Source organism: Sorghum bicolor, chromosome 2 (genome assembly GCF_000003195.3).
Source record: "Sorghum bicolor cultivar BTx623 chromosome 2, Sorghum_bicolor_NCBIv3, whole genome shotgun sequence".
In the NCBI taxonomy this organism is placed as follows: Eukaryota; Viridiplantae; Streptophyta; class Magnoliopsida; order Poales; family Poaceae; genus Sorghum; species Sorghum bicolor.
In genome coordinates, this window is record NC_012871.2 from 13,765,682 (window position 1) to 13,790,089 (window position 24,408).

Consider the following 24,408-nt stretch of genomic DNA (forward strand, 5'->3'; position numbering starts at 1 on the left):
ACGGAGCGGGTGGGCGAGGATTGCCGGGAACGGGAACGCCTGGAGGCTGATACCAGGTTGTCAAGGGCAGCAAACCCCTGACTGGCTGGACCGCGGCTACGGAGCTCGTAGCCGTCGGCCGTCTTCTCCGGTGAGGTTATACCCCTCTACCGTAGGCTTACAGAGAATAGAGAGAGACTAGGGATAACTTCATTGCTTGATTAATCATGACCTCTAGTACAGTTTATATAGGCCCGTGGCCTGCCACACTTGGTAACAAGAAAATAGGAAATAACTAATTAGGAATGAATCCCCTAGACTTAAGGCCAATCAATCAGCCAATCAATCATCTAATCAAATCAGCCACTTTCCCTAGCCGCACCTTCCTCCTGATCTCCTGCGCCTGCTGCCTCAGCACGTGCTGCAGCCCGCCTGACATCACGGGCCCTTCGCTGACGTGCGTAAGTGCGGCCCCACATGACAGAAACATACAGAGACTATGATACAAGACAATGACAGTGAGAAGGAAATCAGATTAGTACTCTCACAAGAGGAAGAGACCTCTCAACAAGTGAGCATAACACCCCTCAAGCGACCAAGGCAGCAGTCGGATGAAGATGAGCATCTGTTTATGGATGAACCACTAGATGCGTATAAGGTCTGGCTAAAGGAGCTCCCAAAGGAAAAATCCAAAAGTATGCCATCTATTTTATACATATGTTCTTGGTTGCTGTTTACAATATTAGCATCTATTTTATTATATAACTAACATGTTTTTGTTCACTAACAGATTTAAAGGATGTTTTTAGGGAAGATACAGTCCACACGTACAAAGAATATTTAAAGATGAAAGGAGACATTCCTGAAATTAGTAACTAATCTTCCTTTTCAACCATCTTTTTTCATTACTACTATTTTTGTAAACAACTGAAGCTTTTCAATTTTTGTGCAGTGGCATCTGTCGAGCAAACTGACAATGATGACATTGTAATTGAAGATGATGAAAGTAATGCAAGCAATGGGACACCACCCACAAATAGGGCAAGCCATGCAAGGAAGAAAAAAGAAGACGTAAATGGTAGCTGTGGCGCACATCAATTTTATTTATGGTGTTCACATATCTTAATTTTCAAGAACATAAACTAAAGTTTGTTAGTGTCTTTTCGTACAAGGACAAGGCTCCAATGAGCGCAAGAAAAGAGGTCGCGGCGTTGTGAAAGGTTTATCAATAGCCACCAAGAGAGTTAAGGAACGCACTTAACGACTCCCAATCGAATTTTCAGAAACGCGTGGGGGTCCTATTGGACCAAATGTCCGTGTATTTGTGGATGAGGTTGTACTGTTTACAAGAAAATGGGCTCCACTAATTGGAGTAGCCAGTTGGAATAATATAAAGGATAATGTCAAAAAAGAAATTGCAACATAGATACTGGTACGCGCGGCGCACTACTATAATCATTGTTTTCTAGTCCAACTTATTGAATGCTTGAGTATATGTATATTGTAGTTCTATTTTACTTTACTTGAGTATACAGTTTGAGACCAATTTTACTTTACTAAAATAAATAAAAAGTGTGCTATGGTTTATGCCTGAATTAATATTTTAAATGTTGCTACATGTAGTATTCTGTTATATGGAATTAATTCTTAGTTCAATTCAGCTGCTGCCTGAAGTAGTTTTTTCAATGCTGCTGCATGTAGTAATCTGTTATATTTTTTTAACCACCATACTAAAATCAATGTTGTGTAATGTAGTTGTTTTCTACATCAATGCTTATTGCAGTAAGCCTCTCATCTAATGAATAAGTAATTTCTTGCATTCTCGTTTACTTATTCTAAAAGTTATATACTACTGCAAACAGCTTAGGTGGAACTTCATCAACATTGGTACTGAGAAAGCAAAAGAAGAGAAGATATTGAATATTGCCAAGGAGCGGTACAAAGGATGGCGAGCTACTCTTAGTGCAACATACAGGGCTTTCAATTCTTATGCTGAGAGAATAAGAAATAAACCAGAAGAAATACACCTTCTAGAGTGGCATTACTTGCTAGTGTATTTTGGATCTGACAAATTCAAGGTCGTCTGTTCTAAAATCAACTTTGACAAACATGTTTTATGAACCAATATGTTGCATTGTTAAATATCACTTGTTGTCAATGTGCAGAAGGTTAGCAGCCAAAACTCATCGAACCGTCAACATCAAAGAACCAAGCATCTTATGGGTTCAAAGAACTTCTCACAATGTAGCTACGAGCAGGTATTGAATACATAGGCAAATCTTAGTATTCTATTATATGATGCAATACCTGTGACTTGAATATTGTTTTGGCATCATAGAGAGACGAAGATGGTACAGAGCCAAGTGATATTTTTCTTTGGAAGAGCACTCACACAAAAAATGGGAAATGGTCAAATACTGAGTCAGCTGCAGTTTATGTGAGTAATTTTTTCATCAAGTTTTTTTTTATAGATGCTATTTGTGAGGACCAACTCTAACAGATTTGTTACTTCAATTAGGAAAATGCAGCCATCAAAATGTGTGAGATTGAGATAGAAGATAAATACCTTAGGAAAACATGATTTTCCAGGCAAGCTACAACAAAGTCACACGAACCAAATCAACTAAACTACACGGGCATGGATACTTGGCTAAGTATCGCACTCGCAGAGAACTACTGCAAGAGAATGTTGAAATAATTTCTCGTAATGAAGCTGCAGCCAATGTGAAGAACAATACTTTTCGAGATGAGGTTCACCAGCTGAAAGAACAGCTTGCGCATGAAGTTGCAGAAAGGGAAAGGGAAAAAGAAGAACATAAGAGACAAATGCAGGAGGAACTGGAAAATGCTAAGAAAGCACTGAAAGAAGAAATGAAGCAAGAATTTCTAAATTTGCTTGCCCAGCACAAAGGCACTACAAATGAGGTAATAATTCAAAAAATATTGCTACATCTTTTGTCCTTTTAATAAATTAATTATGATTATGGTGTCTGATCTTTTACTTCAATATTCATATGTGTAAAGTACCACAGAAAACAACAATGACAGTACACAAGTTGCACCAATCATATAAGATGATGATGAGACTAGGCAATAAGATGATGCGAATGAAGATGAGTTAGAGCAGGTAACAACCTTACTATACAATGTTCTAAGTAATATTGCATATGTACCTTCAACTAAAGCTATAATCCATCAAATAATTTCATGTTTGTAGACTCAGCCACAAAGCGTACAAAACGATACAGCAGCAGGTACTGGCGCAAGTAAAAAAACTACTGTTGTAAATAAAAATCTTTTCACCCAAAAGAATCCAAAGGTGGCTGGAACAAATAAGGCATTTATCTCTCAGCAGGAGCTGATGAATAGAACAAGATATCCAAGAAGGCAAAAGGTAACAAGTACAATATGTTAACAACAAATTATTTATGCTAGGATATGGGTTGTTTGTGTTTCGTTATAGATGTTCATGGATGGATTGTCAGAACATGGAAACAAGACATGAATTGTGAATTTGTTTATTAATTAATTCTAAGCATGCCATTATAAGACATGAATTGTGAATTTGGTTGTGTTTTGTTCAGTAATTAATTCTAAGCATGCCATTACATTTGCTTATTAATTGCAACCATGCTCTATCTTAGTCTCTTATTCTTTTCGTTACTAGGCGTCGGACAAGCTGTGAGTGGGTGGCACATAACCAAACAAGGAGATAGATGAGCTGATGACATGTTGCTGTTGCTGCTAGTGTTGCTGCCCAGAGATCTCGAGGTGTTGCGTAGATGCTATGAAGGAATGAACTACTACAAGTTTTACAAATATCTGATATGATTAGGGAACTGTACAGTACCTCATGATTGTAGCTACTATTTGAATGCTTCTCTCAACTTTTTGAATGATTGGTTATAATTAATATATGTGAGTGCAATTCTATTTGATATGGTATTATTGTTTTTTAAATGTGGATTATTATAAAACCACAATTCAAATGGTTTGAGCTACAAACTTTGCCAACGAGTGTTGATGTGTGGCAACATAATTATATGGCAACGACTTCATTTATGTGGCAATATAGTTACATGTCCACGATTTCATTGTGTGGAAATATATGTATATGGCAACGAATACATTTGTGAGGCAATATAATTATAAGGCAACGAATTAATTTCCGTGGTAATATAATTATAAGGCAATGAATTTAGTTGTGTGGCAATATAATTATAAGACAATGATTTTTTTGTGGCAATATAATTATAAGGCAACAAATTCAGTTGTGTTGCAATAAATTATAAGGCGACAAATTGAGTTGCGTGGCAAGAAAAACTATTGCCATGACATTGTCACCGTGGCAATAACATATCATCTCTTACAACGACAATCTTGTGTGGCAAATAGTGTTACTTGCTACGACATGACAGGCATGGCAAAAATAGTTTTGGCAACAAAAGTTGATGGTTGCAAATGCCTCTATTGCCACAATATCAATCATTGCATTTACGATCTCTTGCTACCACGACGGGCGTGGCAAGTGCCTATGTTGCAACGACAATGAACGTTGCGATAGCGTTCTATTGCCATGCTTGGCAACGATCAAACTATCGTTGCAACAAAATCAATGGTTGCAACGCCAAATATTGAAATGGTTGCAAGAACTTATTGCAACGCGACCTCTCGCAACCATTGGCAACGAACGACTTTTGGTGGTAATAACTCACTTTCACAACCAAATAGGGCATATTGCAATGTTTTTTCGTCGTTGCGCAAGGGGTAAATTTTGGTAGTGACTGGCATTTATGGTGACATTTTGGGGGCAACTAAAAAAGAAAAAAACTGATATTGTTGCCTACCTAAATGATATATTGTTGCCTACCGAATGTTATGTTATTGCCGATTTGAATGCTTATTATTGCCTATGCAGTGTTAAATTGTTGATTAAATTTACAAAGGTGTCAAACGCGGAATCTCAAAATACACCTGCTAAACTACTTAGTCCTCTAGTGTGAGCAAAGCTGAATGATCTTAATAAAGTACTCAATAAGCAACTGCATGCATGTACAAGAGGATGACCAAAATTAACATTTCCATCATTCAATCACACACTTAAAATAAGCACCGGGCACATCATTTAGGCAACAATGTTTTGCTAAAAATAGCAATTCATGTAGACTAAAAAAGTAAGTATAGAGTCTATGTTCATTTGTTCGAAACCGGATCCACATCACACCACCTCACGCTCAGCCCAAAAACAAAAAAAGGGTCTGCTGTAGCAATGTGGCAAATACCCCTACACAGGAGCGCCACGAAAAATACTCTCTACCAGAGTTGCGGGCGAAGAAGAGAGGGGCGTGCGTGTGTAGCTGCGACCTGCAGCTTGGATAGGATGGATGGGAGGCCTGAAGAAGAAGAAGTACAGTAGACGACGTCGCGGACGGCGAGGGTGAGGATGTCGGCACAGGAGACCTTGTAGGCGCACTTGGGGTCAGTCGTTGACGGCGGCCTTGGCGCGGGTGACGAGGTCCAGCGCATCCTGTGACAGCGTCGTGTCGGCGCCCGCGCTGTGCTCGTCGTTGGGGCCCAACAGCAGCACCGACGCGCCACATCCCTGGGAATCGGAGTGAGCTAGAAGAAACAAGGGTCAGGGACGGGCGTCAATCGATCCATTGGATCCATGGGATCCAGGAGAGGATGAAGGGGGAGGGTGAAAGCCGAGGGCGACGAACCTGTGCGGGATCAGGGTCGAGCTGCCTTTGATTCCTCACCCCATTCTCTACACAAAAACCCTAGGTCAAAAACATCGAATCCCACCAAGAAAATCAAGCAGAGAAGATGGGGGATCGAGGATGAAGGAGGGAGGAGGGGAGGGGAGGGGTGGGCGACGTGCGGCATCCAGAGAGAGGATGGCCACGAACCTGTGCAGCAGTGGGGATGAAATGCGGGGTGGAAAAACTGACGGGCGCGGTTACCAACGTTTGAAATGACAAGTCCAGACATGCCAATGACCTATGGGGCCGCGGTTGTCCACATACCGCTTTGCAAAAAGCGCGTGGGAGATTAGAGTGTGCGTGCAATAAGTTAATGGTGCAGCCGGCCAGAAACAAGTCTTTACCTTCTTTTTATTCTAAAAAATTCTAGGTTTGGTTCATCATTTTATATAATAAAATTAAATATTATGTAAATTTTTAGTAAAATATTTATCATTTTCCATTTTAGACTTTGGACTCAGGAGGTAAAAAAAATTAATAGAGCCTCAAGAGATCATAATGAGAACAATAAATTCTGTATTTTGGATGAAACTATGAGAATAATAAATTCTGTATTTTAGATAGAACTAAACACAACACTGAAAATTTTGGTATTTTATATTTCATCATTTCAAAATAGTTGACATTTTGCATTCAATGAGAAATTAAACATGTCCTAAATCTTCGTTCAGGTTGGTTTGTGGAGTAGGAGTTTAGTAGAAGAGGAGGAGGAATTTACATAGCTTACTTTGACTAATCAATTTTTTTGAAAAAAAAAGGAAATATGCTTTTATGAAAAAATAAATAAATACATCACGGCTTGTCATATAATTTTTCACTGAAATTCTCTCTTCTCCTTCTCCCCGCACCAAACAGAGGATACAAATTCTTTCTTCAATCTTTTCTCTTATTTACCTCCACAAACCAAACAAGAAATTGGGACTATAAGTTAAATTCTCATCTTCATTTTCTCTATCAACTTCCACCACTTATTACCATACCCCTTTCTATATATTTGTCAAACACACCCATTGTGTTCTCCATGTTATTTCGGTTTTCCTCTAATTTTAGCTTCAAATTCTCAGCATGGCCTTGACCCCATAAATACAGCAAGTCAAAAATCCCAACCTAAGCTTACTTGATGAAATGGTCGGGTGCGGCTATTTTTGGAAGCGTGGAACTTTTGCGTCTCAAGCAAGGTCCTATGAACTTGTTTGGACGGACTAGGACTAGTTGGTAACCCAATCTTGGATCCTGGGCTAACATAGAAAGAGAGAGAAGAGAGAATATGATAGCTAATATAGAAAGATAGAGGTGACAGAATAGGACGGTGATAGGTAGCACTTTTAGCTCGTGTTAGCTGGATTTGAACAAGTGAAATAACAACTAGTTGGGGTTTTAGCTAAATTTTAGCCCATCCATTAGTCCTCTTGTTGGATCCTTAAAAGCTAAACTTTAGCAAATAGTTGTTAGTCCATGAAATTCAAACAGACCTATGCATGCATGGACACTTTGGCAAAAGTAAAAGACAAGCATCAATCGGATCTATACTTTAAGGATGCCTCAAAATCTCCTCCCCGCCCCAATGCCCTCGAGTGAAACACCCCACTGAGTCATTGGTTTGTTCGTTACATCTATGCACCCGTTCATCTCCCTATCACATCCGTCTTCCAGCAACCACCTAAATTCGTTGGTGCATGTCACCTTTCCTGTATTTTCTAGCCTTTTCTGTCATCACCTATAACATTCCACATTTCCACTAGGAACCAAATTAAATTTTTATTTTTATTTTTTTAACAACATGATTAGTGATGTGTGCATCTAATAACTTTAGGCACCTACTCCCATGCTTATAAAATATTTGGGTTGTTGTTCATAGATTCTCACTCGCTTGACTCTCGCCTAGTAATACTTTTTCCTAAATAAAAAAAATAAAAGTCCATCTTTATTTATGTTTATGCGTGTATGTTTGTGGGAAAATAAGAGGAAAGAAACATAGAAAAGGAAAAAAAAAAAAGGAAAGATGACTCACGGGTCACGGGCTCTAACCAGGCCTTCCCCTCTCTCTCTCTCTCCCTCCCTTCCTCCCTCATCACTCACCATGGCCCAAGCACACGAGCGAGCCCACTAACCAGGTCCTGGTTGATTTTTTTTTTTGCAAAAAAGGTTCTGATTGATTATAATTGAGAAAAAATCTTTTCCTCCCACAACTTTCATGAAAATCCACTTTTGCTCCCTCAATCTAAAATCGGGCGAATCACCTCCCTTAACTTTTTAAACCGTGCATTCTACCTCCCTGGAGCAATTTCGAAGGTGGTTTTGCTACAGTGAATAGTGGTTTTGCTACAATAATAGTGGTTTTGTCTTTTTCTTTTTAAATTATTTCGGCTGAATATTTGAAAAATCAAAGTAAATCACAGAAAAATCATAAAATAGAAAATCTAATTTTTTAAACTCCACACAAGTAGATCTACATAGTAAACATATAATATGATATGCTTTAGTACAAAGTTTTTGCTATAAAGGTTTTGTCCTTTTCTTTTATAATTTATTTGGCTGAATCTTTGAAAAATCATAGTAAAACATAGAAAAAACATAAAATAGAAAATATATTTTTCCTAGACTCCGCATGAGTATATATACATAATGAACATATAATATATGTATGTTTTAGTCCGACAAAATAATTATAGAAGCTACAGCTATGAGTTATTTCAATTAATTACATAAAAGCATAGATCTAAAGCTACAACAAAAGAATTATACTAAAGCATACCATATTATATATTTACTATGTAGATATGCTCATGTGGAGTCTAACAAAATTATACTTTATATTTTATGACTTTTCTGTAATTTACTATGATTTTTCAAATATTTAGCCAAAATAAATAAAAAAGACAAAACCTTTATAGCAAAAACTTTATAGTAAAACATACTACATTATATGTTCACTGTATAGATATACCTATGTGGAGTCCAACAAAATTGGATTTCCTATTTTATATTTTTCTGTGATTTACTATGATTTTTCAAATATTCAGCCAAACTAATTAAAAAAGAAAAAGTCAAAACCACTGTTACTGTAACAAAACTGCCTTTGAAACCACTCCAGGGAGGTAAAATGCATGATTTGAAAAGTTGAGGAGGTGATTTATCCGGTTTTGAAGTTGAAGGAGGAAAAGTGGACTTTCGTAAAAGTTGGAGGAGTAAAAATAGATTTTTTCCTTATAATTGCTACAACTAGGTACTAACCGGTTAATATGCACAAAAGGGCTTTTGTATCCTAGTGGTTATAAGAGCCTTAAGTAACACTTGAGGTCTCGGGTTTGTCTATTTGCGTGAATGTATTTATATGAGTTTTATAGATATTTAATTTAATTTCATGACTCATATAGAATTGGTAGTTGTGTCAAGTCTTCTTCAGAATGTTGTCAGGCCATAAAACACATACTCCCTTCATCCCAAAATAACTATTGCTATTTTGTATATGCCGCAAGTTTGATTCAACTTGTAGAAAATATATATAATATTTGTATCTCTATATAAATTTATTAAAAAAATAGATTCAAAGATCTTTCTAATTATACTAATCAGTACCATAAATATTAATATTTTTAATATATATTTAGTCAAAATTGTTTCTCAAGAAGCACAAACAACATATATTTAGGTCTGATTAGTTCCTGAAATATTTAACAAAGTTTTCAATGTTTCTCGTCACATCGAATCTTGCGCGACATACATAGAGCATTAAATATAGATAAAAAATAACTAATTGCATAGTTCATCTGTAATTTATAAGACGAATCTTTTGAACCTAGTTAGTCCATGATTGGACAATAATTGTCAAATACAAACAAAAGTGCTACAATAGCACTTTGCAAAAAAATTTATCAACTAAACAACCCCATAGGGCAGGTACAACCCACAGACAAGGTGTTGTCTCTAAACACCTCGAATTTAACATACAGACAAGTATAAAAACAGATCATACAACCCACAGACAAAATCTGTCTATAAGCTAATTAATACTTTGCATGTAACTAAGATCAACTATAAATAAATTTTTGTAAACCATTGCGTGGCTATTTGATAGAAAATACATCATAAATAAGAGCAACATGATTACAATATTTTTTTTAGCAAAATATTCCCAATGTCTTTGGCAAAGCTACACTCGGTACAACAATCTCTTTGGCAAGAGAAAAAAATTCCCAATGTTTGATGGAAAAAATCTAGAATAAAAATACTTGCATGTCTGAATGTTAGACTATATTAGCCTGATAATAAAGAAGTGAAAGCCTATGTTATTTTCATGTGAATGTTTGAATCTGTTAAATAAGACAAATATGATTACAATATTTTTGTGAAAATCATCAGTATAAATGACATGTTATATATAGTTGCACTCTAGCCGTCAACATAATAGTACATACACCAAGAAATATGTACAAACTGTAGATGATTTGAGTCATAACTGAAACAAGGATATCAGGTACCCCTGCCAATGTGACTAGTATAGTTCTACCAGCTAGGACACTTCGGATGCATCAAATCAATAGGTTATTTGCTTCTGAACTATGGCAACAAATATAAACAATCCATTGCCTCTCTATTCCTTGTATTGACACAAAAATCTGCTCCTGTATGGACAATTGAAAGCTAGAAAAATAACAAGCATAGATGCATAACAGAGGGACGAAGGGGTAGCTTGCCATGATCTGGTGGCAGCTAATTCAGACCTGAATAGCAGCTTGCCTCTGGAAGTCTGGATTGTGGATTAGTAGCTACTACCTCTTAACTGCAGGCTAGCCTCGAATCTATACAGGAGCAAGAGCAGCATTGCTAGACATCACCTGACGGAGCCGGGGGGGGCAAGGCTGCCACCACCTGACGGCGCCAGAGCACTGCTTGGATGAAGACGAGCACCATCACTGTCTCCCTCTCCGGCTCCGATTTCCATGCGGCTCCCTTGATCCACACTTCTTAGCCCATGTCCATCGTCCCCGCCTCCATCATGTACACGGGACACCGCTCTCGTACGGCCACCGCAGCAACGAGGCCGTCGAGCACGGGCGCAGCCTCATCTCGCGCCAAGCACGACGATCACCCCCGCGGGTGGAGGATTTTCGTGCGAAAGATTATATTCTCCCACGCGCACCACCTGATCCGCGCGTTGTCGTTTGGAGGCGACGAAGCTGTACAGTGTGTCCTCATCTGGCGATTGAGTCTGGGAGCACAAGCAGGCCTCGTCGCCTCGTGAGACGACGGCCTTGGCCGTCTTCTCAGCCCCGGGGTGGTTTCTGTAAAAAATACAGCATACAGACGGGTTAAATCATCCCGTTGTACGTGCCCTAAGAACAAGTATCATGACAACTATTAAATGCAAAAGAAACTATGACATGGAAATCAATAAGAGCAACTTCAACAGTAGCCCCAAAATAAAGCCATTACTTTTTATTTGGGTGATCGCACCTACTTTTATTAGCCCAACAAATTTCTTCCACTCTAGCAGCAGCCCCCAAACAAAGCCCCCTAAATCCACATCAGTAGCCAATGACATATGGGACCCATGCGTCATTAAGCCAGACCTTTATTCTCATGCTCTTCACACATAGAGTAGGGAGGCGCGGCAGAGCAATTTGCCTGCGTTGCGGACGGAGGCGAGAGACGGGGCGCTGGCCGCGGGAAAGTGAGCGGGTGAGAAGGGGAGAGAGCAGGGCAACCGTGGGAGAGAAAGACGGAGGCCTTCACATGAGCAGGTGGTGGATCTCGCGCCGTGAATTGTAGACCAGGGATGCCAAACCCACGGCGGAGTGGAGGCGTGTGGCTCGCCGAAGCATAGGCCACCAGGGAGGGAGCGGAATCGGCAGTGCAATGGAGGCGGTCGGCTCACCGGAGCAGAGGGAGGCTTGCGATTGCACAGTGGAGGGTAGGTGGAGGCGCTCGCGCAGTGGAGGCTGGCTGCTTGCTGGAGCGGAGGCGGGCTCGCACTCGTGTGCGGTGGAGGGGAGGTGGAGGCATTAGCGGCAGTTTCCGTACCACGTGGGGGTGAAACGGACAGATGGGGGCCAGGGATGAGACTGACTCCAACAGAGGAAATGCAAATACGAGACTCATTCCTGGTTTTGGGTCATGCACAGTGATTAGATAACGCCCAAAAACTCAACTTCTCCAACAGCGAATGCAGACGCGGCGGTGGTTGGAGCCGAACAGCAGCAGCGGGCGACCCTGCCCCATCCTCAACGACGCCGGTGCACCCCCGTCGAGCCATGGGGAGGGCCTTCTCACTGGATCTGGCAACAACGTGGCTGGGTGAGATGGCAACGCGACCCCATGGCAGCAGCGCTCGGTGCAGTGGCGCTCGGCACTGGTGGTGCTGGAGGAGTCGCCGTCGCGACAGCACCGAGTGGAGCGGGGGGAGCGGGGGGAGGGGGTGCGCCATGGCTCGTCTTCCCGCCCGCCTGGCCCCTCCTGACGCTTAGTGCGTGGTGCAGACGGATGCAGCAGTTCGTCGTCGAGCTCATGCTACAGATGCACGCCTCCGCAAGCTCAACAACCAGATGAGCGCGTGCATCGTCCACTGATACTCATGGCAATGACAAACCTCCCAGCAACAAATGCAAACAAGGAAACCAACGTTGAACGCTGCAGAGAATGGGTCAAGGAGAGAGAAGGACACATTTCTGCGTCTCGTCCAGGCTGCTACCCAAAATGCGTTTGGTGTTTGGGTTAGCCGTTGGAGTCTGTTTTTCTTAGACAAAGTACTATGCGGTGACGCATTTTTTGGGTCTGGGTAGTATTGTTGGAGTCAGTCTGACCCAACAGGAATGGGGTCTGAGGGAATGATTTGGGTGCCTAGCCAAATTTAGGGGTCCTAGTAGGGCTCTACTGGAGCTCGTTTTTTGACATGATACCCTATATTTAGTTATGAAGACTTAAGTAAGGTCCTACTGGAGTTGCTCTAATACAGTAAGTTATTAATAAGGTCCTTAACACGATGAATTAGGAGCATATAGGGTCTGCATCCAATTCCATGGTTGTGTAACGGTAGCGTATATGTAATCGATCGGATTGAAGGCCAAAAATCTGAACCAAACATCACCTTGTTATACTGCAACTAATAATGAAATGTTTTTTGCACAAACAGCAGATGAAGAACCAGCTAGAATATAGTGACATATACAGCAATAACTAACGACGATGGTCGAAAAAAAAAAACACCTAGAGTGTGAAATAACAGCACAAACACACAATAGTGCAGTACAGAATACAGATCACACGCTCTAGCTACATTCTTCGATGTATATATGTATAATCAGGTGTAGTAGCTTAGCTATCTAGCGACTGCGGCGGTACAAGCAGTAGGCGTTGAGGATGGTGAGCAGGACGAGGATGACGGAGGCGACGAGGCCCAGGAAGACGGAGCTGCCGATGTGACGGCAGAAGTTGCCGTAGATGTTGCAGATCTTGGTCCAGTTGGTGTGTGTGTTGCCCTTGAGCCCGATCCACGCTACACCACCCGCTGACCCCGTCGCTGAAGCCATGATAGCTGCGTATAACTGCCCGCCATCGCCATGCACGCAAGCGCAACGAGATAGAGATCGATCGATGCACCAAATTAATAAATGGATGTTAGAAATAAATACATTTCCTTTTCCCTGGATAGTAAGTAATAAGCTCTCTTCCAGTCTTCTTAATTGAGGTCCAGTGGTGTTCAAAGATGGACCCGATCGAGTGACTTCATCAAATATTGGGACGACTAAATACTTCCCTAGGAAGTAAGTAAATATAAGATCTGCCTATACTTATAGGCGGGTTAAAAGTATGCGTGTGAATTTAATTAATTTATAATAAATACCAGTTTTAATCAATATATTTTGATATACATGTCACATGTATAGTCAATAATTGTTGCTTCTATTCTCAAAAAAAAAAAATTGTTTCTGTCATAGAGAAAACAACTATCTTATTCGCCAGCAAATATAGTTTATTCATACTATTTATTATATTGAAACAATTTTTTGAGAACCTAATCCCTTTAACAAAAAAAAGTAATGATTAGAATACTATTATGGTGATATAGTACATTCATAATATTTATTATATTTTTTTTGGAAACCAAACCCTTTTTAAAAAAAGTAAAATACTATTCTGGTGAACTAACTTGACTATTATTGTATTAAAAAAACTGGAAAAAAATCTATGTTGCTTTTTTTCTTTGGAAAGATGGTTAATATATATGGAAATCATGATATACCACTATTATGTTTTCATGAAAAGAATTTCTGATCGAAATAATATTTAGGTGCACGTCAAAACCTAGTTAAACGTGGAATTTTAAGGCGTGGCATATATAGCCGTTTTTTGAATTGTAACATAGTTGGTCAAAAGTTTTTATATGTCAAATTAAGTGCAGGATAAAAAAGAACACTAGTTATGCGAAATATCTTATTAAATTATCAGTAGTGTATAACACCTTCTAGTAGAAAATAAAGGAGAATATACTGTTCAAGTTTATTATTTATTTGTAATAATGAATATAAGGTGTGGTCAGTACTGCTCACCACATCGAGCAGAACAAGAAGGAAGAGAGTCTTGGTGGGAGAGGAGCCGGAGATGAGCTTGAGCGAGGTGAGCGCCGTCAGCAAGCTGTAGAAGCACGTCACGCACTGCGCCACCAGCAGATATCTACCAGAGCCAGCGAGCACGAAGCACATGCATGCATGCATGCGCATGCAAATAAAGAGTCATCGTGAGAGACCATATTTAGGCCTTGTTTAGTTGCCAAAATTTTTCAAGATTCTCCGTCACATCGAATTTTGCGGTACATACATGAAGCATTAAATATAAACGAAAATAAAAACTAATTACGCAGTTTACCTGTAAATCGTGAGACGAATCTTTTGATTCTAGTTAGTCTATGATTGGATAATATTTGCCACAAACAAACGAAAGTGCTACAGTAGCGAAATTCAAAATTTTTCTCAAACTAAACGAGGCTTTAGCTAAAAATTCATTGATTTTTATGAGAAAAATTTTTACTAAATAACAGAATCAAAAACATGTACTCACATGAGCGCCGGCGAGTGGTTGAACTTGGCGGGGCGGGAGACGAGGAGCCCCGGGATCTCTGGTACCGGGATGCTGACGGTCTGCTTGGCGGTGGCCAGCACGATGAGCCCCGCGAGCGTCACCGCGAACAGGAGCGCCCGCAGGGCCAGGTCGGCGCCGGAGAAGCTGCTCCTTCTGCACGCCGCCGCCGGAGGGGACGGCGCCGCGGCGGCGGCGGCCTTGCCGGACTCCGTCGTCGTGTCGACGTCCACGGTGGCCATATGGCTCTAGCTAGCTATAGCTGATTAGATAGAGAAGAAGCTGCAGGGCGAGGTAGCTACCTAGCCGCGGCAGTCGTCGTCGATATGTATATATGATCGGGGCGGTACGTGGCTATTGTGTTGCGGCACGGCTGTAATTGTGTGACCTGTAGACGACGATGCTGCCGCTATATAGCCGAGCCGGGGTTGGGTGGCACGTACAGTCGACCCCGGCCGTGGCAGCATGCAACGGCGGCACGTGAGAACGCGACGTCAACTTGTCTGATCCTGGAGATGCGCAGCTAGCCAGCCATGCAAGGGCCCAGGGCGCCGGAAGTCCTCTAGTCTTGGACGAATTTTATATATCTGTCCACATTAGCTAGCTAGCTGGAGCTTTGATGAGAGAGTATTTGGATGAGGTTGTTAAAGTTTAATAGGTACTGTAGTATTTTTATTTTATTTGACAATTAGTATTTAATTATAGACTAATTAAACTTAAAAGATTTGTCTCGTAAATTACTCTCTAGCTGTGTTTTTAGTTTTGTATAAACAGTTTATATTTTATATATATGTGATGGACAATAAACTTTAATAGATGCAACCAAAGCCTTAGTCTTGCCTTGCTCCGACTAGTGAGCAGTGCTACGCCGTTACGCCATGCCGTGTCCGATGTACTAGTCCATCCGATCAGTAGGAGACCGATCGATGAGTGGCGGATTATTATTAGACGTGTTTCGGGTGTAGCAAGCAACCTCAGGTCCGCGCGGCCAAGATTGTACCACGTCGTTTTCGAGTGCTTTGTTCACACTCGACAAAGTCAAGCAACCTTCTCCTATTGATGCCCACATCTACGTGTGTATGTATATGTGTGTGTATATATATATCCGGCCTGCGTGCACTCAGAAACGGCACCGGACACTTGTTAGAATACAACGTTCGGCTACCTCGCCATTTTCCATGGAGCTTAGCTAGTCACGGGGGGCCGGCCGGCAGGGGGTGGTTGTGCTTGGCCGACGAAATAATGGAACAAGAAAACAACTTTTTATTGTCTGTTTGTTTTATGTATTCTGATTTTTTTTAATAATTAAGGTGGTTTCTGATAGCTAGCTCTTTCATCTCTACATCTCTTAAAAAAGCAAACCTCACTAATTTCGAATCTATGCATGTGAGTTATCCATGTGTCATATATACCTCATGCCACATCAATCCCTAATAAGTGTGATATCATCTTTCACTAAATGCAATCACATTAGTTTCAATCTATCAACATAAATACATGGCATTCTGTTTTTTTCTCACATTCTTTGTCACACCCATATTTTAAGAACAAAATAGGATGCATAAAAGACTCATATGTGCCCCAGAAACAGTCGCACACATAAGTAGACAAATCTCAAATGTACCATCGCAGTGTTTATTACATAGCGGAATATATATTGAATCACATAGTCTCATACAAACATGATAGCATAAAGTAAACAACGCTCTCGACGGAAGCTCCACACAGGGACACTGTTGACTGGTTGACTCCAAACCTAGTACTCATTACGGTAATCCTCATTCCAGTCATCTTCAATATCATATCCTGAGGTGTTGGGAAATTGCAAGAGTGAGCACATATCGTACTCAACAAGTATAACCAGGGGTTCATGAGGTTCAAATAGCTGACACTGGTTTGACTGCATTTAGCTTTTAATGGTGGATAGCATGTTCATAATTAATGAGCAATTGTCACGGAAGCTTAAATAATCCATTAATCCCATGATCAAATGTAAGCATAATTAACTCATAGCATAAACAGTAATCAAATGAACATAACAACATAACAAGCTCATCATCTTAATGTAGATGTCCCCAAGGCCGCTCCTGACCGTGAGCTCGGCTAGTATACCAGTTTTACACTCTGCAGAGGTTGTACATCTTTACCCAAGAGTCATGATTTACCCTTTCGCCCGAGGTAGCTAATCTCTTAACCCCCTTCCTAGGGAGGTCGGCAGGGATCACTATGAAGCCTTTCAAAAGTTCGTCTAACAAGTTAGGGCCGCAAGGTTTCCTTTGCGCGCAGATATAGAGCCCCCCTTCCGATGGCACAATGACTCGCAGCCTATACTCATACAGACAGAGGCCACACTATACCCAAAACGGTTCAGCCCCTCCGCCCTTTCGGGTAACCTCTAACAAGCTAGAAAAGTGCTTCATACTGAGCTAAAGCCAGAGCCATAATAGCCCTCATGGTTGCACTGTTATCCCGGGTGATCACGTACAGACAAGATCTCATACAGTTATATGTCATTCTTTTATGTTCATTGCATAGCTATTAATCATCTTACAAGATCATGGATTATATCAAGCACTAGCACATCTACACCAAATGCATATCAAGTAGGTAGCAAGGAATACAGGTAACAATCATCTATGATTTTGCTAAGGTCGACAAGGTGACAGCATGCATATGATATATATATGTATAGTTAATAGTGAATAGGTAACAAGGATGATCCCAAGTTATACTTGCCTTGCTCTAAGCTCTCCTGAGCCCGCTGGTCCTCAAAAGCTTGGTCTTGGTCACCAACGTACGGCTCACCGTCTAATCCCAATCATCAATCAACAACGCACAATCCAATGTAGACAATCATACACGAAGCAAACAAACTATAATTAGAACAATACACCAAACAGTGGTAAAACAAATATAAAGGTTCACCAAAATATTCTACGCAGCGCTACGATCACATAAACGTAAAGTTCACGAAAATCGGAATTAAAACGCGGAAGATATGAATTTTCTAAGATTTCCTATAGAGAATTAATTAATTAAATGCTACTGCAGAATTTAAAAGTTTCAAAACAGTGGAATATTACTTCTAACATGTAGAGCTCGTAAATACGAATCCAACGAAATTTGAATGGACAAAAACGGAGTTAAAATGAATATTTTATGACCAATTCAATTCCAATGGCAAAACTGTAAATATCTGATTGCGCCTTTTCACTTGAACCGACGAAAATACGTGTTTAAAACGGAGAAACGTATTTAGCAGAACACGCCAAGGACCGCGGAGTAATTTGTAAAACTATACAGGGACTCTTTATGAAGTATTTCAGCCGAAAGGGTACGCTTCTTTCTGAGCCCTTGATCTCCGATCGGGCGGTTGGGGTTTCCTTTCAGGGCCGAGCCCGGCCGACCGGCCGCCGGGGCAGGCCCTCCCGCGGCGGTGCGCCATGGGCGCCACCCAGGACTCGCCGGAGACCGCGGGTCGCGCGATTCCGTGCACTAGAGAACAAAAGGATGACCTCAGGCGAACGAGGGGCTCACCGCGAACACGTCTGGGGTTGTTGCTCGGCCTGGGAAGGAGCAGAGAGGGGTGGCGAGCTCCGAGCTCACGGCGAGATCGCGTTCTTGAAGAAAACGGCGGCTAGGGTTCCTCGGACGCGCGTCTAACGGAAAAGAAGCCCGCTGAGATGCTTGGGAGCTTTATAGGGCGCTGGGCAAACGTTTTGGCAAGCAAATCCCGGAGTCCACGGTTTCGGTTCGGTGGAAATCTCCCGGCCGAGTCCTACTCGCTCACGGCGAGAGGAGGGGGACGAGCGCCGCCCAGTGGGGCCCGCATGTCAGCGGCAAGGAGGAGGGGGAAAGGAACGGGCCTAGCGGTCAGACAGAGAGGGGAGGGGGTGCGCATGCGCGCCCTGGCCGCGCAGCTGGGCCGCAGGGGTGCTGGGCCGCGCGCGGGGGCTGGCTACGGCTGAGGGGTTTTGTTTTTTTTTTTTAACTTTTTCCAATATATTTTTCCCAAGCCTTTTCAAAGAGAGTTTTGAATGCAAACAAAATCAAACAAAAGGCAACATCACAAAATTAAATATGCACCAGCATGAAATGCACAACCATGTTTTCTAAAATCATAATAAATTTTAATTTTGACCAAAACTATTTTATCCACTAGATTCAATGCTCACCAAAATGCTTAATTAAATCAAATTAATTCCTATTGATTGAAAACAAATTTTCGGGTGTTACAAACTCTACCCCCCTTAAAATAATCTCGTCCTCGAGATTGAACGGTGCTTACTCGAACAGATATGAGTATGACTTCCTCAGATCATCCTCTCTTTCCCAAGTTGCCTCCGCGTCCGAATGCCGATTCCACTGTACTTTGCACATTCTGATGACCCGACTTCTGGTGACCCTCTCAGCTGTCTCCAATATTTTGACCGGATACTCCTCATAAGTGAGATCACCTTTAACAGAAAGTTCTTCCAATGGTAGTTGCTCCTCAGGTACACGCAAACACTTCTTAAGTTGTGACACATGAAACACATCGTGCACACCAGACAAACTTTCAGGCAATTCCAACCGATATGCTACTTCTCCACGCCTTTCTAATACTTTAAACGGACCAACATACCTTGGAGCTAGCTTTCCCTTCGTATTAAACCTCTTCACACTCCGCATAGGTGACACTTTCAGATAGACATAATCACCCACTTCAAAAGCCAGCTCTCTCCTACGCGTATCTGCATAGCTTTTCTGACGAGATTGAGCAACTCTCAAGTTATCCCGAATAGTCCGCACTTGTTGTTCTGCATGTCTAAGCACATCTGTCCCAAACACCTGAGTCTCTCCCGTCTGATTCCAAAACAAAGGTGTCCTGCACTTCCGACCATATAGGGCCTCGAACGGTGCCATCTTAAGACTTTGCTGATAGCTGTTGTTGTAGGAGAATTCTGCATATGGCAAACTCTTGTCCCAACTAGCCCCATACTGCAAAGCACAAGCTCTCAACATATCCTCCAATATCTGGTTGATCCTCTCAGTCTGTCCATCTGTCTGTGGATGATAGGCTGTGCTGAAATTCAACTTAGTTCCCAATGAATCATGCACTGCTTTCCAAAAGTGAGATGTGAATTGAGTACCCCTATCTGACACAATCTTCTTAGGTACCCCATGCAAACAAACAACTCTCTCCATATACAGCTCAGCTAGGCGTTCTCCAGTGTACTTAGTTTTAACAGGTATGAAGTGAGCAACTTTAGTCAAACGATCTACTATCACCCATATTGAGTCATACCCTCTCTGTGTTCGTGGTAAACCCACTATGAAATCCATACCCACTTCTTCCCACTTCCATTCCGGAATCTTCATTGGTTGCAACAGTCCAGCTGGCCTCTGATGTTCAGCTTTCACTCGCTGACAAGTATCACACAAAGCAACATACTCCGCTACATCTCTCTTTAAACCATACCACCAGTACTTTTGTCTCAGATCTAGATACATCTTAGTGCTCCCAGAGTGAATGGAATATGCTGACTCATGAGCCTCTCTCAGGATCATATCTCGTATGGCCTTTACTTCCGGAACACATATCCTTTTTCCAAACCACAATACACCATTGTCATCTATTCTGAATCCTGGTGCTTTGCCTAGTACCACATTCTGTGCTATCTCCTTTAGTTTCTCATCTTCCAACTGTCCTTTCAATATCTCTTCCTCTAGGGTAGGAGTGATCTCAATTTCCATAGCATTTACTACAATTCCCAAGTTCAAATATGCAAATTCAGCACACAACTCCTCAGATTCAGGTGTCGCCTGAAGCTCATTAGCATATTTCTTTCTGCTAAGTGCATCAGCTACGACGTTCGCCTTTCCAGGATGGTAATGCACTTCCAAGTCATAATCCTTTATCAGTTCCAACCATCTTCGTTGCCTCAAATTCAGATCTGTCTGGGTGAAGATGTACTTCAGACTCTTATGATCAGTGTATATGTCACTCTTATGCCCAATCAAATAGTGTCTCCAAATCTTCAATGCATGAACCACAGCTGCTAACTCCAAATCATGAGTAGGATAATTCAGTTCATGTTTCCTCAACTGTCTAGATGCATAAGCAACAACTCTACCTTCTTGCATAAGAACACAACCCAAACCCAGACGAGAAGCATCACAATAGATAGAGAAACTCTTACTCAGATCTGGCAAAACCAACACAGGTGCAGTAGTCAATCTCTTCTTGAACTCCTCAAAACTAGCTTGACACTTATCAGACCACACAAACTTAGCATTCTTCTCCAATAGAGCAGTCATAGGCTTTGCAAGTTTTGAGAACCCTTCAATGAATCTACGATAGTAACCAGCTAAACCAAGAAAACTGCGAATTTCACTTACATCTGTAGGTGGTTTCCAATTCAACACATCTTTCACCTTACTAGGATCCACTGCAATACCACCATTAGAGACAACATGACCAAGAAAAGAAACTTCCTCCAACCAAAACTCACATTTACTACGCTTAGCATACAACTTATGTTCTCTAAGTTTCTGTAAGACCAATCTCAGATGTTCAGCATGTTCTTCCTTGGTTTTAGAGAATACCAGAATATCATCAATAAAGACCACCACAAACTTATCAAGATACTCCATAAATACTTTATTCATCATGTACATAAAGTAAGCTGGTGCATTGGTCAAACCAAAAGACATAACTGTATACTCATATAGCCCATACCTTGTTGTGAAAGCTGTCTTTGGTATATCTGAATTCCGAATCTTCAATTGATGATAACCAGAACGCAAATCAATCTTAGAGAACACACAAGCACCTCTTAGCTGATCAAATAAGTCATCAATCCGAGGCAATGGATATTTATTCTTGATAGTGACCTCATTAAGTGACCGATAATCAACACACATCCTCTGACTACCATCCTTCTTATCAACAAAGATAACTGGTGCACCCCATGGTGATGAACTAGGACGAATGAACCCTTTATCTTGCAATTCCTTAATTTGTTTCTTAAGTTCTTCTAGTTCTTTAACCCCCATTCTATATGATCTTTTAGCTATGGGTGCAGTACCAGGTAGTAATTCAATAATAAATTCAATGTCTCGGTCAGGTGGCATACCTGGCAATTCATCTGGAAAGACATCCGGAAACTCATCCACTACCAGATTCAGAGGATCAACATCATCAGTTAGTTGGTTCACTTTAGCTGTGAGTGGTGCTTGCATTGTTACATCAACACTGATTCTTTCTCCCTTTGGTGTTGTCAGAGCCACTACTCTCTCTTTGCAATTAATATTTGTCGCATGTTGCTTCATCCAATCCAAACCCAAGATCACATCTATGCCTGAGGTGCTCATAACCATGGGACTGATAGGAAAATCTACCCCCCTTAAAGAAAGACTTGCTGAGGGGCAACGTAAGGAAACTGGTATAGTCCCACCCGGTGAATTAACTAGCATAGGTGTTTTCATTGCAACTAGTGGAAGGCTATGAACTCTAACAAATGCTTGTGATATAAAAGTATGCGAAGCTCCAGAATCAAATAAAACTGTAGCAGGGATAGAGTTGATGCTGAACGTACCCATCATAATCTCTGGTCCCTCCTGAACTGTCTCCGTAGCCACATTGTTCACTGTTACTGCATAAGCAGTAGACTTCTGGTTGTTCTGCTTGTTAAACTTCTCAGGACAATCGTATGACATATGCCCTTCCTTTCCGCACTGGAAACACCTCGTAGGAGTGTTGGAAGCACTTCTTTTCATGGGGGTAACACCTGAATTCCCGGTGCGAGGTGTTTGCTGACTAAACTGCTGCTGTCGGGGGTTACGTTGCTGGAATGGAGGACGTTGGTTCCCACTCTGCGACTGATTCTGGAAACGCTGGGGTTGCTGGTTACGGTTCCACTGACTAACTGGTCCCTGGAACCTCTGCTGATGGCCTTGATGAGAACTGAATCGCTGGCGGTTGTTGCTCCCAGATCCTTGTGCCAGCATCCTTCTCTTCTTATCCTGACCCTTCCGCATATTATCAAGCACGATGGCACGATTCACAAGAGCTTGAAAGGTAGGGTAAGTGTTTCCTGCCAACTGCAACCTGAGTTCATAGTACAAGCCCTTCATGAATAGACGCTGCTTATCAGCATCTTCCCTGACATCATTCGGAGCATAGCGAGCCAACTGTTCAAATGTGTCATGATATTCTGCCACAGTCATGGAGCCCATCCTGAGTGATCTAAATTCTTCTTGTTTGAGCTCCATCACCCCTTCATTTATATGTCGAGCTCTGAAGTCCCTACAGAATTCCAGCCATGTGACAGGAGGAGCATTGCTGGGACGAGCAGTTTGATATGACTCCCACCATGTTTGAGCTGCCCCCTGAAGCTGTCCGGAAGCATACAACACCTTCTCCAAATCATTGCACTGTGCTATGTTCAGTTGCCTCTCCACAGCACGTAACCAATCATCCGCCTCCATGGGATCAGCTGAGTGTGTAAAGACTGGGGGTCTTCCCTTCATAAACTCCCCCCGCTTGTCTCTCACATGAACAGGTGGTGGTGTGGGTGGAGGTTGTTGCTGCAGGTGCTGCATGAAAACGTGCATCATCTGATTTTGGGTTTGCATGAGTTCCTCCACAGTGATTGGGGCATTGCCACCATTGCCATTGTCATTGCCATTGCCACGGCCTCTGCCTCTGCCTCTTCCCCTTGCTGCCATCTGCATTCCAAGGTATATAAACACATCTTAGTAATGTCCAACATGACAATTACAAGAGTTAACCGAATCTGAAATTTTCTGGGTAACATCCAACATCAGCAGATCAGAAAATCAGTAATATCTCGAGTTCCAGAATTCAAAAGGATACATACTGTACACCGTTGGAAAGATAAAGAAATTGTCTACAACTTTCATTTAGATCATATTACCAGATTCCAACGTGAGGTTAACCAAAAACTGGGTACAACCGAGACTGTTCCAGAATTCCAGACTGCGCAGAAACCTCAACTTTAAACAGTCATAACTCACAGCTCATAATAGATAATATGGTCATTCTTGCGGCATTGGAAATATGTGAAAGTCTACTTTTTCCCAGAAAAATTTGATGAACATTGCACGAACAGAATTTGATTTATTCCAGAATCATTGCAGACTGGTCCAGAAAACAGCAAAAGACAGAAACAGGATAGGACCCCAACCCACTATTTATTCATGTTCTTACTTAAGGTTCTTAACTAGGGAACTTGTGGACATGCCCACAAAGTCCCAGCACTCATTACAAAAAAATCCAAATCACACATATTCATAATAACAAATCAGCAAGCACACCAAGTTCACGCCACAATAGCAAAAGACTCGAAATAACTCGTAAACTACTAACGTTCCTATTACATATGGGTTCTTTTCTATTCCTCGGGTGCAGCATCCTTCAAGATGGGTTCAACATGCAGCCTCTTATGAAGTTTGGGGCGGCCTAACTCCGCTCGAAGGTCATCCGCTTCCCTTTGCTCTTTCTCCAGCAGCTTCCTCTCACGGTGTAGTTCATTCTCCAACTCTATCACCTTGAGTGTCAGCTCATAAGTCAACTCCACTTGTGCTT

The 24,408-nt window shown here is 41.7% G+C and overlaps 1 protein-coding gene across 1 annotated transcript; it reads right to left on the bottom strand.

The window, feature by feature from the left end:
- LOC8057909 (CASP-like protein 1D1) lies at window positions 12,814-15,207 on the bottom strand. Its single transcript, XM_002461827.2, has 3 exons — window positions 14,799-15,207; window positions 14,291-14,414; window positions 12,814-13,285 (listed from the first exon to the last, which is right to left on the bottom strand). The coding sequence occupies exons 1-3, from the start codon at window positions 15,056-15,058 to the stop codon at window positions 13,064-13,066; spliced, it is 606 nt and encodes a 201-aa protein (XP_002461872.1). The 5' UTR covers window positions 15,059-15,207; the 3' UTR covers window positions 12,814-13,063.

Excerpts from the sequence above, each read along its gene's own strand:
- LOC8057909 (XM_002461827.2), bottom strand. The coding sequence starts at position 15,058 with ATGGCCACCGTGGACGTCGACACGACGACGGAGTCCGGCAAGGCCGCC. Across the intron at positions 14,415-14,798 it reads AACCACTCGCCGGCGCTCAT|ATATCTGCTGGTGGCGCAGT; the intron begins GTGAGTACATGT and ends TGGCTCTGGTAG. Across the intron at positions 13,286-14,290 it reads TTCTTGTTCTGCTCGATGTG|TTATACGCAGCTATCATGGC; the intron begins GTGAGCAGTACT and ends GATGGCGGGCAG.